This window comes from Zosterops lateralis (assembly GCF_965231275.1).
Source record: "Zosterops lateralis genome assembly, chromosome: 28".
Taxonomy (NCBI): Eukaryota; Metazoa; Chordata; class Aves; order Passeriformes; family Zosteropidae; genus Zosterops; species Zosterops lateralis.
Window position 1 is genome coordinate 3,100,176 of NC_139788.1, and position 13,670 is coordinate 3,113,845.

Below are 13,670 nucleotides of genomic sequence, written 5' to 3' on the forward strand. Positions count from 1 at the left end.
AAGGGGTTGCTAAAAAGCTGGAAGAGGAGAGGAAATGGAGATCAAAGGACCCAACAAAACCAAGGAGACAAGATTTCAAACTCTGATGGTGAAATAAAATTACTGTTAGGTTAAACACTGCGAGGCAGGTTCCTGTCCGAGCAGCTGGGGTAGGGATGGGGGATGCTCCTGGTGTTTTGGACAGGAGGGGATGTTTTCACAGCAATTCACACACTTGCTGTCGTACCTTGGCAGGTGCTGAGGGAGGAGTGGAGAGCTCAGGTGGGAAAACCACAGGGTGGGGACACCGTGGTGGGGATGCTGTGCCGGGACTGAGCTGCTGACCAGTAGCACCAGCTGTCCTGGGGTACTGGGAGCCAGCTCGGGGGCTGCTGGCTCCATGTCCCACTGCTCTGGAGCTTGTATTTACCATGTGTGAGGCCAGCACATCTTTCCCTTGAGAGAACAGGTGCTGCTGCTGCGGCTCCTTGTTGCACCCAGAGCCAATGTGGGCTCTCCAAGTGCTGTTCTGGGGTCCCACTGCATCCTCCTTAGCAGGGATCCCCTTCCCATGGGATGGGAGGGCAGAGATGGAACAGCCACAGCATTGCTGCCCCACATGTCCCAGCCTGCAGCCCCCCAAAGGGAGCTGCCCTGAGCCCCCTGCCCCAGAGGGCTCATTATAGTGAAGCTGGTGACCCCAGCACGAGGCTGGAAGTTTAAATGTCTGCGGTTGATGGCCACTTGCCTGCAAATTCCCTGAGACAGGAATCACTCTCTGTGGGTCCCTCCAGGCTTAGCAGATTTCTTTGCAAAACACCCATGGCATTAGAAAAGGTTGTTTCTGCACAGGAGCAGTGAGAGCAAGGCGGGTCTGACCTGCAGCCCTCAGGGAAACTCCAGCTGCTTCCCACTGCTCCCAGCAGGACTGAGGTGTCCCTGGAGCAGGGCTGGCCCAGCCAACACAGGGTCCTTGGAGAGCAGTGCCCAATGCTCCAGCAGCTCACTGGGGCTCACAAAAGTCTGAGCAAAACCTCCCCATCCCACACCAGGATCCGGGCAGAAGTGTCTGCACTGGGTCATGGCATGAGCCTGGGTTCACAGAGCAGTTGGATCCTGCACAGCCCCTGTGCAGTCCCCTGGAAAGGGGTTCCAGCTGAGGGGATGGAACCCTCCAACACCTTCAGTGCCCTCATCCCTACTGCAGCCCAGCTCTGGCATTTGGCTACTGCTCTGCTCCTCCAGCCCTCAGGGACAGCATCACAGCTGCCCCCTGGACAGGCCACCATCCCACTGGGAAGAGGAGGAGAAGAGGGGAAGAAGAAGGGAAGAAAAAAAATGAATCCCCACAAAAATGTCTTCATAACAGGAAACGTCTCATAAAATACCTGTGGTTTGGCATGTGTGATTCGACTGGTCAAACTATGCACCTGGCAGGGAACCCTGCTATTAATGCTGCAGCTCTGGTATTTCAGTGGAGTGGAGGCTGGCGGGGGAATGGGACCGGGGATTTGGGGTGCAGAAACCCTCAGCTGGGGCCAGGGCAAGGGGGGACATGTCCCTTGGGGCTCACTCACCTCTGTGGGCGACTTCCCAGCTGTTTATCCGTGAGGGAACTGCAGCACCCCAGGGATATGGGGGCACAGGCAGGAGCCTGGTGTTGTTCCTGCAGCTCCAAGCCTGAGTTCTCCACCCAGACCCGGCCCCAGCCAGTATTGACCTGGGGGTCTCCGCCTGGGTCTGGCGGTGCCCACTCTTCCTCAGGGATGGCTCAGCCCCACACACACCCCTGGCAGTGATCAGCGGGGCTCTGCCGCTCTCCCGAGGAGTTTTGACAGCTGGAGGTGAGGGATTAAGGCCTGAGCCGTGACCTGCGGCTGCGCTCCCGGCACACACGCCCGGGGTCACTAATCCGCTTGAGCTGAGCCCTGACCTGGCGGCCGCGGGATCAAGTGGTGGCACCGCCCTTGGTGTCGGCATCGCTGCAGGACCCCTGGATCCCCCGGCTCCAGCAGTGTGAGCCATGGGCAGCTGGCACCATGGCCATGCCGTGCCATGCCATGCCATGCCATGCCATGCCATGCCATGATCTCCTAGGCTGTACTATGCTCTGCCATGCCATGATCTCCTAGGCTGTACCATGCCATGCCATGCCATGCCGTGCCATGCTGTGCCATGCCCATCCCACTCCATTCAGGGCCAGGCGCGGGCACTGTGTGAGGGGAGCAGGTCCCTGCAGATGGGGTGGGGTGTTTTTTCTTCGTCAAGGAAAATGTTTTCTTGTTCCTTGGGCTGCTGGCGGGCGAGCCTCCGGCTCCGGCTCCGGCTCCGGCAGCGCGTACAGCAGCCTTGGATGGGATCAGGTGTCGTGCAGTTGAGGACAGGCCGGTGCCAAGTCTCCCCCGTGCTCAGCCGAGCTGCTCCCTGATGCCTTTTGGCTTTCGCAGCCCGGCCTGCGGAAACAACGTGCTGCTCTCCCTCTTCATAGCTCACTTTTCGTTTTTGACTCGGTTTATTATTATTTTTAAAGCATGTGTAGCGCAAAGCAAATCATCGACCTCCCCGCTGGACACGGGCCAGCCCCGTGTTGGGCTTGGAAATCCTCCCTGCTTTATTTCTTATTGTAAATGACCGGAGGATGGAGCGGCTCGATGGGACATGGCGGCGGCCAAGCCTGCCTGCTCCAGCCCACCCACACGCGCCGGCTGCTCCCGGTGCTTCCCTTTCCCTGCATCCCCCATCCTGCCCCGGGAGAGTGTGAGGTGCTTCCCATTGCTCTTCCCCAGCCCCAGGGCCAGCTTCTGCCACGGCTTCCAGAGGTGGTGGCTGTGCCTTGTGATCCCAGAGCACAGAATGGGGACGGTGATGGGTATGGAGGAGAGGATGGGGACAGCAATTAGGGACCAGGATGGGATGAGGCCTCACCAGTGAGCCTGGGCATGCAGGTGAAGTGCATCAAACTCTCCATCCTGCCTCTGTGGGGCTGGCATGGCCCTGGGATGGATGTGGGGCCGGAGCTGGGGTGAGTGCCAGCAAGCACATGCTGTGCCCCAAACTGACCATGCTTTGACTGCCGGGTTTATACAAGTTCCCCGTTGTGCCGACCTTCAGTCACAATGGCAGATTCCCCGTGGATCACATATATTGACTTAAAAAATAATTAGCCTCAAAGGGAGCAGGCGCGGGGCCGGCCAGGCCCTTCATTAATATTTAAGTAACAGGGGCCATAAATCAGCTGCAGCTCAGCCAACAGCCCTGGCCGTGTCCGTGGGGAAGCGGGGCCATGGTGTTCACAGGAACATTGCCCAGTCCACAGGCATGGGAGTGCTGACACGGGCTCTGTGGGGAAAGTGGGGCAGTGCGGGGGGCAGCAGCCCTCTTCCACTGGGAATGACCAGGAGCATGCCAGGAACATGCTGGGAGCTCACCAGGCTGCCCAGCACAAGCCACGAGCAGCTCTGGAGCGACGGAGGCGGCACGGGCTGGTTGTTTTCCTGCAGGAACAAGGTGACATTTCTTGTCTCTTTTCTCATGGTTGAAGTGTGAGATTTTTTCCCTGTTCCCAGTGCTTTCATGGCGTGCCAGGGGTTTTTAACACGTCTGCTCGCCGCCTGCCAGGGGAGCCGACACTCGCACCGTCAGCGTGGCGGCGGCGGCTCTGAAGCCGTGCCAGGGGTCTCGGTGCTGGGTCGGGGCCCTGCTCCCCCCAGAGCTGAGCTGTGCAGTGTTGCTGGGCCCTATCCTGCTCCAGCATCCCCAGAGAACAGCGTGGACCCCTCAATTGCTGCCCCTGTATGAACCCTCCTGGCTCAGCAGCTCCTGCTGGGCTTGGCTTTGAGTCAAGGAATGGTTTTGGTCATACTGGAGTGTGCTGGGGGGGATGGAGCTGTCTCTGAAGGACAGAAGCCCAGCCTAGACAGTGCCCAGCCTGGTGGCTGCAGTGCCCAGGCAGAGTGGAGTGAGCCAGAAGGGGCTACAACTGGGGCCCCCAAAGCATCTCCTCTGCTCCAAGTGGGGAAAAAAATTAATCTCGTGGGATTTCTGTTAGCCACACAAGAGCAAGTTCTTGACCCCAGACCCCGAGAGGACAGGCAGGTTACCCCCAGGAGGATGAGCAGGTGATGCTCAGGACAGGCAGGTGACCCCCAGGAGGATGGGCAGGTGACCCCTGTCTGTCTGTAGCCACCCCATACACATTCACAGCCACCATTCACGACCTGCCAGGCGAGATGGGAGCATCGTGTGGCTGCTCCGTGTGATTAATTATCAGTTCATAACACAGGAGATTTCAAGCATGAAAGAGCCTCTCCACAAGCACGTTGTGCACACTTTATCCATCATATGAGACTCCAGATGTTTCCATTTTATTGTTATTAAATCACTGCCTGGAGAGCGCGGGTAGCAGGAGGCCTCCTGCCCCAGTGCTGGGCATGGCCAGGGGGGACAGCACAGCACCAGAGACCCCTTTTGTTGAGGGACAAGTACTTGGGGGCTCAGGCCAGGTTCCCCCCGTTGCTCTGCAGAGACTGGGACAGTTGGAATCTGCCTGGACCAAGGGGGTGACAGAGGACACAGAGCAGGGAACTCAGTTTCACATCCAATACACAACAAAACCGTGGTCAGATTCCCTTGTCCTCCCTCTCCCTTCCCTCTGGCTCTGTTTTCCCTGCATCCCACATGTCTCCGAGGGCTGAGGTCTCACAGAAGAAGGATGCAGCACCCAACAGCAAGGGGTTGAACCACTTCAGGGCAGTATCCTGAGAAAACAGCCCATTGGAGGGGAGGAGCAGGGGAGAACCCAGCCCAGGTGGGAGAGGAGAGAGCTAGGGAGGGAGGGAGGTAGAGACGGAGGCACAGGGGTCATACCAGGTAAGGAAAACAAGTAAATAGCTGATTCAGGGGTTTGTTCTCCTCTTTTATTTAACAGAAACTGTATTTTTACAGCTGCAATCCCTTAAAATGGGATTCTTTTCCCCTTAAACAAATCCTTGTAAAATAATGCTTCATAAAAAGAAGCGTTCCTCTCCTCGACCCTGAAGACAGAAAAACAATAATGCTGGCGAGGCCCCGGCCGTGCTGCCAAGGAGGGCAGGGGTGGCTGTCACCGTGTCCCTGGCAGTGCCACCCGACCCACAGCCATGGCTCTGGGTGTCTCAGTGAGGATGGCTTCGCTCTGGGCCCGTGGCTCTGGTGGGATGGGCAGAGCAGAGCTCCTCTTCCAGCATCTGCCACAAGCCACCTGCATCCTACAGGGCCATCCCTGTCCCCTCCAGCCCTCAGCTGACTCCCAGACCATTTTCCAGGCACAAGAGCAGCTGTCAAGGCTGCCTCATCCCTGGAGACTCCAAAAACCTGCCAAGCCCTTGTGGCATCAGGAACAATCCCATGCCAGGGCTGCCTGCTCCCTTGACTTAATTTGCTTTAATTTTGTTTTAATTTGGGTTGTTTTTTTCTCTAGGCTGCAGCTTTTTTTTTTTCTTTTCATTGCTGCTTCAGCAAAAGCGATTCAGGAAATTCCGATGAAATCCCGGCATTCAGCAGCCCTGCCCCTGTTCCCTGGCGGGACAGGCCAGGAGCTTAATTCTCATTAATAACCACCACAGGTCAATTATTGCGAGAAGGAGGAAAAGCAGCAAAAAGCTCTTTGGCATCATGTGTTGTTTAAGCTGCCGAAAATAAATGTTCTTTGCAAATCAATCTGTTTGCAGCTCTGCACGTGGAGCTGACAGGGAGAGTTTCTGGAGGAAGAGAGTATTTATAAAGGGGGTTTATTTTAAATAAACAGGCACTTAAGGCTGAGGCTGCTGCTCCCATGTCCCATCCCTTGATCTCCGCGCGAGTTCCCGGCGCTGCCCGCGAAGCGCCGCAGTTGAGCCACAAATGCAGCAAATCTCTGCCTCCCATATCATGGGTTTGGTCCAGCACCCACCTGGGAGGCTCAGCACCCACCTGGGAGACTCAGCACCCACCTGGGAGGCTCAGTACCCAGGGAAGGCAGGGCTTGGCAGTGGCAGCCTGTGCCTCCCACATGGCTCTTATGAGAGGAGCCCCTGCACACCTGAGGGATGTGACAGCAATGCTGGGCTCAGTGGGCTGCAGGTCTCATCTGCCTTTTTTCCCCTTCTTATATTTGTTTAAAATGTATAAGGGATGTTAGAGTTACCACAGACCCTCAGGGCAGCTTCTGTAAGACTCCACTGGGCACCCTCATGGTTGGTTATAGAGCAAGATGAGGGAAGACCCTCAAGCTGTGCCAGGAGATGTTCAAGTTGGACATCAGAAAGAATTTCTCTGTGGAAAGGGTTGTCAGGCATTGGAAGGGGCTGCCCAGGGAAGTGGTGGAGTCCCAGTCCCTGGAGGTGTCTGAGGAACAACTGGACATGACACTCAGTGCTCTGGGCTAGTGACAAGATGGGGATCAGTCACAGGTTGGCCTCAATGGTCTTGGAGGACTTTTTCAACCTCAGTGATTCTGAGGTCGAATTGAATAGAATCCTATTGCATCTCCCAGCTGTGGCGTGTTGGGAAGGGCAACATGTTCAGGATATCTCTGATCCACAAAAAGGCCCCATTGCCACGGGGATCATTCTCAGGCTCCCAGCTGGTCCTGGTGAGGTGGAGGTGTGTCCCCAATCTCTGTCACTGTTGCTTTGTCTGCAGGGGCTGCAGGAGCAGGATGCTGCCGGACATCGTGGCGCTGCTGGCGATGCTGGGGACGATGGTGACGGTGATGGGCCCTCGCTCGGCCGTGGGAGGCGGCGTGGGCGGCTACGCTCAAGTCAAGTACATGCAGCCCATGGTGAAGGGACCCCTGGGACCCCCGTTCCGTGAAGGCAAAGGGCAGTACCTGGGTAAGGGATGCATTCTGTGGGACTGGGGGAGGACATGGGGCGGTGGGAAGGGGACATGGCACCTCACAGCCATTGGGCACTTGTCACCCTCTACCCTCAGGGTCAGAGCTCCTGGGGGCTCTGGCACAGCTGAGGGTGCTGCTGTCCAAAACGCTTTTGGCCAAGCATGGCGGGACCATTTGGGTCTTTAACCCACTGCAAAAGGACAGGATGGACATGGCTAGAGGCCCAGCAGGGAAGTGAAGCCCTTTGCTGGGGCTGGGAGCGCACCTTGGTCTGGGAGCCAGGGGACAGAGGGGACCCTGGAGACTCTGGTTCCTGCCCTCCTGCCCATCCCCAGCAGCAGGAGGCACAGAAGCCCCAGCACTCGCTGTCTCTGCCTCTCCCTGCTGTTAAACCTGAGCTGTCCTGGCAAGGCTTTTTCCACTCCTCCACCTATTCCGTTTCCCTGTCTGCATTTTGCACCAGCTGGGAAAGGAAAGAGTGCCAAGGCTGGAGCTGAGACCCAGCCTGGCGAGGGAAGAGCAGGAGAGAGACATTTCCTCCCTCAGAGAGCAGCGACCAGAAACTCCACACGTGTTAAATCACTCCTTACTGACTGACGTGCACCCAGAGGGGCCGAGGCATCAGGGTCATTTATTTGCACAGCTGGGGCTTCAGCACCTCCAGCCTTCTGTAATCCCCTGCCCCAGCTGCCCTGCCTGCACCCACCCCAGTGCTGGCACCACCAAGGGATGGGCCACTCCTGGCTCAGGTATCCAGACCCGCCAGGTCGGTGTTTGGGCCTTGGGAAGGGCCCCTGGAGCCTCCCCACGGGTTGTCACAGACCTGGATCCTCCCAGGAGCTGAAGTTTTGGCTCTGGGAGGAGAAACTGGAGAAGGCTGGGCCACCGGTGGCTGATTTACTGGAGGGCTGAATGGCTTATCAGGAGTTCAGCTCAGCACATGTGTCAGAAAACACACAGCAAAACCTGGAGCCGAAGTGTGCTACAAGCCCCCCCTCCCTGCCCCCTTCCCAGCTGTTGTAAAGCTGCTCCCTGAATCTCAGCCAGAGCCAAAACCTTCCAGCATAGCACAGGAACACTTCAGCTGCTGGTGGGACTGGATTCAAAACTCTCCCTGCTGTTCTCCCTTCTTTTTTTTCCCTTCTTCCTATGCATGGGAGCGACTTGCACTGCCTCTGAGCAATGCTGCCTACAGTGGGGAGAGCAGAGAGTGCCAGGCTGGGGCAAGGAGGGGTTTGGACAAGTTCTGCCAGGTTAGACCAGGCAGGGCAGAGCACAGAAGGCCCCTGGACATTACTCTCTAAACCCCTTGGGGAGGAGAGGACAGGTGGAGAACAGGCTAGGGGGACGCAGGGACAGCTGCAGCCCGAGCCACCGGCTGTGGGGCCGCACAGAGGCAGCTGGGGAAGCCGGTGCCTCCTGGATCCCACCGAGCTCCCATCTCTGCTTAACCTCTAATTTGGCAAGGAAAATCCCTGCTGGCCTTCTGCCCTGCTCGGGGAGCTCAGCTGACTGGCCGCGACGGCGCAGGGCTGTGCCGTGCCCCCAAGGGTTACCCCGACCCGGCGGGAGCTCTGCGGGGCCCCCAGGCTGCCCCAGCCTGGCCATGGGGCTGAGACCCCCGGCTGGGGGGGCTGGGGGTTCCCTCCTGCCTCCAGGTGCCATCTGGTGAGTGTGAGAGGTTTCCTCAGGGTGCCAGACAGCTTTTCTCACCTAAAAATAGGTGCCCCAGAGCGCAGAGGGAGCTCAGGGGAGGAGATGCTGCTAAATGCTGAAATGCTCAGAATATTGAAGCAGAGATTTGCACATTGGGGTTTATTTTGGCTTATTTTAAGCTATGTCGATGGCCGTGCAGCCAGGTAAAGCCACAAGTGAGTGCTGTGCTGGGGCACCCGCTGCTGGGAGACACTATGAGAGGTGCTAAAACACTGATCCCACGCAACATCCCTGTGAGCCTGTGAAACTCTCTCACGAGACAGGGCTTGGCAGCAGCTCTGGAACAAGCTCGGCTGTGCTCCACCACAGAGCAGCCAACCTCTCCTTCCTGCAGTGTCATCTGGCCGCGCTGGCCAGACCCGCTGCTGGCTGCTCATGGCTGGGAACCACTTCCCATCCGGCTGGATTATTCCTCTGCTGGCCGGTCTGCGCTGCTGGGGTCCCTTCCTCAGGCAGGAGGGGTCCTTACCGGGATGAACAGAGCTCCAGAGGGGCTGCAGCACCCACCAGGCCATGTCCCTGCTCCTCAGGAGGTGGAATGATCCGTGGTGGGAGCTCCCAGGGGTCATTCCTGCCCCAGCTGGCTCCGTGTTAACATTCACGGCAGCTCAGTTGATGCTTCGAGGGGAACAGAACCCCACGCTGGTGCTGCGGAGCACAGAGCTCCGAGACATGTGTCTGTGGTAAGACATGGGCTTTTGAAATCGGACACCAAGTGGGGCTGCAGTGTCCCAGTTTCTCTCCGCTGACGGCCCCGGTTTGGTTTTCCCGTCTGCTTTTTTGGCCGCCTGCAAGCTGGCAGCTCCCGCCTGGCGTTTCTCTCCGCTGCCTTGTGTGAGAGAGAGTGTGTGTGTGCTTTTTCCTTCCTTCGTGGGCTCAGCTGTAGATCCTTGTTCTGATTCCATGCAAAATGACCTAGAAAACTAATTCATTTCAAACCATTGCAAGAAAAAAAAAAAAAAAAAAAAAAGATAAAAAGTTGGGGGAGAAAACACATTGAAATAATTTTCTGGAGAATTTTTTTTTTCCAGAATCCAAACCCCAGAAATAATGCAGCACTGCATAGCTCTTTTGCCCTCTTTCCCACACCATTTTCTGGGGTGAGGAGCAGAAGTTTGCAGAAATCCAGTGGCAGTGTCATGACAGACAAGCATTTCCTTCATCAAGAGAGCCAAGTGACAGCAGCTACAGCTGAGGACGTGGGCCAGGCCTTGATTTATAGATAAGCTCTAAAAATGTTTCCATTACCCAAAGAAAAACACAGCAGCACCGGGCTGGGAAGGGCCAGAGCTAATTGCTGTGTTCAGGGCAGGCAAAGCCACCTCTGATGCTCCGGGAGCTGTGCCTGCTGCTGCCACAGTTATTCTTTTCACGTGTCTCAAATCTCCCCATAAGCTTTTCCCGTTGACTGAGGAAATCTCCGTGCTGGCGGATCCCAGCACCACGTGTGTCCGTGCTCCCAAAGCCCAGCTTGGCTCACTGAGGGGGCCAGGCTGGCAAACCTTGGCATGCAGCCTTGTATCCTGCTCCCACCCCAGGCAGGATCCATCCCTATCCCAGGAACTTGTCCATACAGACCTTTTCCCAATTGGAATGATCTCCCTTGGGCAGATTTGATTTAAATTCACCCAAGATGTCACAACCCTGTCCTCTGCCTTTCGTATTTCTCGTCATTGTCCCGTGTACATGTGACTGACGAGTATTTCCTTCATTTCAAACTGCCCAAAAAAAGTGTTTGTCAGATTTATTCTTTCTCACCCTTTCCTGGTGTCACGTGGGAGGTGACACCCTGCCTGGGCCAGCCTCGAGGAGTTATTTATGCTCACGTCTGTGCTTTCCATGCTGAGCTGTGGTGGGCATGTCATCTGCCTCTCCTTGCCTTTGGAGTCTCTCAGCCCATTAGTTTCTTTCTTATATCCGTTTGCAAAAGACCTCAATAAATTCTTGAAATGTCAAGTGGTTGCGGCCTATTCCCAGCTGGGCTGACTCATTTGGACGGAGCTGAGGCTGCATTTCCCTCCCAGCTCTTGGCTTCTCCTCCATCCCCAGAGCTTTTTTGCTTTTTGGTTTTTCTCTGCCTTGCTGGACTCGGGAGCTGTGCCAGCAAGCACTGTGGGCATGGCCTGACCCATACACCCATCTCCTCCTCAGGCTCTCGAGTGCATGTCCAAGAGTTTTCTTTTTAATCCAAAGGGATTAAAGGTCTCCCAAGGCCCTGGACTGGCAGGACGGGGTGAGGGATTATCCTCAGTCTTGGCTCTCTCTGTCGCCATCCTCTCGGCTGAGCCCAGGCAGGAGTGACTGAATCCCACGGTGCTTTCGAGGCCGCTGGGAAGTGAGGCAGCAGGAGGTTTGAATCCAGCTCCAAAAACACCCTGCAGTAACTCATCACAAAATAGCCCTGCCAGAGCTGACAGCGAGCACTGGCACCTTCCATGGTGACACTTGACATCAGGGAGGGATGTGCAGCTGGAGGAATGAGAACTCTGGGCTTTGGCCTTGCCTCAGGACAGCTCTGCTGATGTGGGGGCTCGGGGAGCTGCTGTGGCCGTGTTTAAGTGGAAGGGTCTCCCTTCAAGCCCAGCCCAGGCCTCTCAGAGACCCCAACCCCAACATCCCAAGGACGCTCCTTGCCTACCGCCAGCTCTAGTGACACTCTGTGTCTCCTCTCTCCACAGACATGCCACCACTGCTGCCCATGGACCTCAAAGGGGAGCCGGGACCGCCAGGGAAGCCGGGCCCTCGTGGACCCCCTGGGCCCCCCGGCTACCCAGGAAAGCCGGGCACGGGAAAACCGGGAATGCACGGCCAGCCCGGGCCCGCCGGGCCCCCCGGCTTCTCGGGCATCGGGAAACCCGGCATCCCGGGACTCCCCGGCAAGGCGGGTATGAAGGGGATGCCCGGAGCCAAGGGCGAGCCCGGCATGCGAGGGGAGCAGGGCCCGCGGGGCCTGCCCGGCCCGCCGGGGCTGCCCGGCCCAGCCGGCCTCTCTGTCAACGGGAAACCGGGCCCCCAGGGCGGCCCCGGCCTGCCCGGCTTTCGGGGAGAGCCCGGCCCCAAAGGAGAGCCGGGGCCCCGCGGAGAACGAGGGATGAAGGGTGAAAACGGCGTGGGGAAGCCAGGCTTGCCGGGGCCGCGGGGGAACGGGGGCCCTCCCGGGCCTGCGGGGCCGCCGGGGCCCGCCGGCGTTGGGAAGCCGGGGCTCGCCGGGCTGCCGGGAGCGCCCGGGGACAAGGGTGACATGGGGCCCCCGGGCGGGCCGGGTGTCACCGGGGAGCCCGGCCCTGTGGGGCCGCGGGGACCCCCCGGCATCGATGGGATCGGAGTCCCGGGCGTGGCGGGGGTGCCGGGGATACAGGGCCCCATGGGGCCCAAGGGAGAGCCCGGCATCCGCGGCCTGCCCGGCCTGCCCGGCCCCACGGGCTACGGGAAGCCCGGCATGCCCGGCCTGAAGGGAGACCGCGGGCAGCCCGGGGCACAGGGAGCCATCGGCGATAAGGGGGAGCCCGGCGTTGACGGGGAGCCGGGGGAGCCGGGCCCTGCCGGCATCATCGGCCCGCCGGGCCCGCCGGGCTCCATGGGGCTGCCGGGCAAGCACGGGCTGCCCGGGCCCAAGGGGGACGCGGGGCCCAGCGGGCCCCCGGGAATGCCGGGGATGCGCGGGGACCAGGGCCCGAACGGCTTCGCGGGGAAGCCGGGGGTGCCCGGAGAAAGGGGCCTGCCCGGGTCACTGGGACCTCCCGGCCCGACGGGCCCCAAAGGTGAACCGGGGTTCATCGGCCTCCCCGGGGTGCCGGGATTGACGGGCGGCCCCGGGCCCAAAGGGGACGGTGGGATCCCGGGACAGCCGGGGCTGAGGGGCCCCTCCGGCATCCCGGGGTTGCAAGGACCCGCCGGTCCCATGGGGCCTCAGGGGTTACCGGGGCTGAAAGGCGAGCCCGGGCCCCCCGGCATGCCCGGCGAGGGGAAGAGCGGCGAGCCCGGAATGGCCGGGCCTATCGGGCCGCCCGGAATGCCGGGGACACCGGGGCTGAACGGGCCGCCGGGCCCGCCGGGGCCGCCCGGGCCGCCGGGAGCGCCGGGAGTGCTGGACGAGACGGGCATCGCGGGGCTGCACCTGCCCGACGGCGGCGTGGAGGGGGCCGTGCTGGGCAACGGGAAGCCGGGCAAGCCGCAGTACGGCCGGGGAGAGCTCGCCGCCCGCATCGCGCCCGCCTTCACCGCCATCCTCACCTCCCCCTTCCCCGCCTCCGGCATGCCCGTCAAGTTTGACCGGACCTTGTACAACGGGCACAACGGCTACAACCCGGTCACCGGCATCTTCACCTGCCCCGTGTCCGGAATTTACTACTTTGCCTACCATGTGCACGTCAAAGGGACCAACGTTTGGGTGGCCCTGTATAAGAACAACGTGCCGGCCACCTACACCTACGATGAGTACAAAAAGGGGTACCTGGACCAGGCCTCGGGCAGTGCCGTGCTTGAACTCAAGGAGAACGACCAGGTTTGGGTACAAATGCCCTCGGACCAGGCCAATGGGCTGTACTCCACGGAATACATCCACTCCTCCTTCTCCGGGTTCCTGCTCTGCCCCACATAACGGCTGTTGGGCACGTTTCCTTTTCACCCACTTTAGCCATAAACTGTCTTTTTTTTTTTTTTTTTTTTTTTTTTTTTTTTTTTTTTTTTTTTTTTAAAAAGTGTTTTAAAATTAACACAAAAAAGAAAAAATCACTGGGAAGAATGCGCAAGACGTTGTCATGGGACCTTGCTTCACGCTGTTTGATCCATGAGTCAAGAGGGTAATCAGGAAAGAGACATCTATCCATCTGTCTTTCTTTTTTTGGGGGGAGGGAGAAGGGAGGGAGGGGAGCGACTTCCTCGACAAAGCATATTTGGAATAAATACCCCAGTGACTGGACATCAAACACAGGAACACGCTTGGGATGGCAAGGATCTGGCTCTGTGATCCAGAGAGGGTCGGCTGGAAGAGCAGACCCCCGTGGTCTGTATCATGTGCCCTCATTTCCCATTTGGAATGCTAGATAAATAAATCCAGCTGTGTCACGGCTGGCGTGTTTGGTGACCAACACAGGGTCCCAGGCACTTACACAAACCT

At 58.6% G+C, this 13,670-nt stretch overlaps 1 protein-coding gene across 1 annotated transcript; it reads left to right on the forward strand.

The window, feature by feature from the left end:
- Positions 1-6,733: 6,733 nt before the first annotated feature.
- COL8A2 (collagen type VIII alpha 2 chain) lies at positions 6,734-13,151 on the forward strand (the record flags this gene model as incomplete). Its single annotated transcript, XM_083879545.1, has 2 exons — positions 6,734-6,830; positions 11,230-13,151. Exons 1-2 carry the CDS (start codon positions 6,767-6,769, stop codon positions 13,149-13,151), a joined length of 1,986 nt encoding a protein of 661 aa, XP_083735671.1. The 5' UTR covers positions 6,734-6,766.
- Positions 13,152-13,670: the final 519 nt, after the last annotated feature.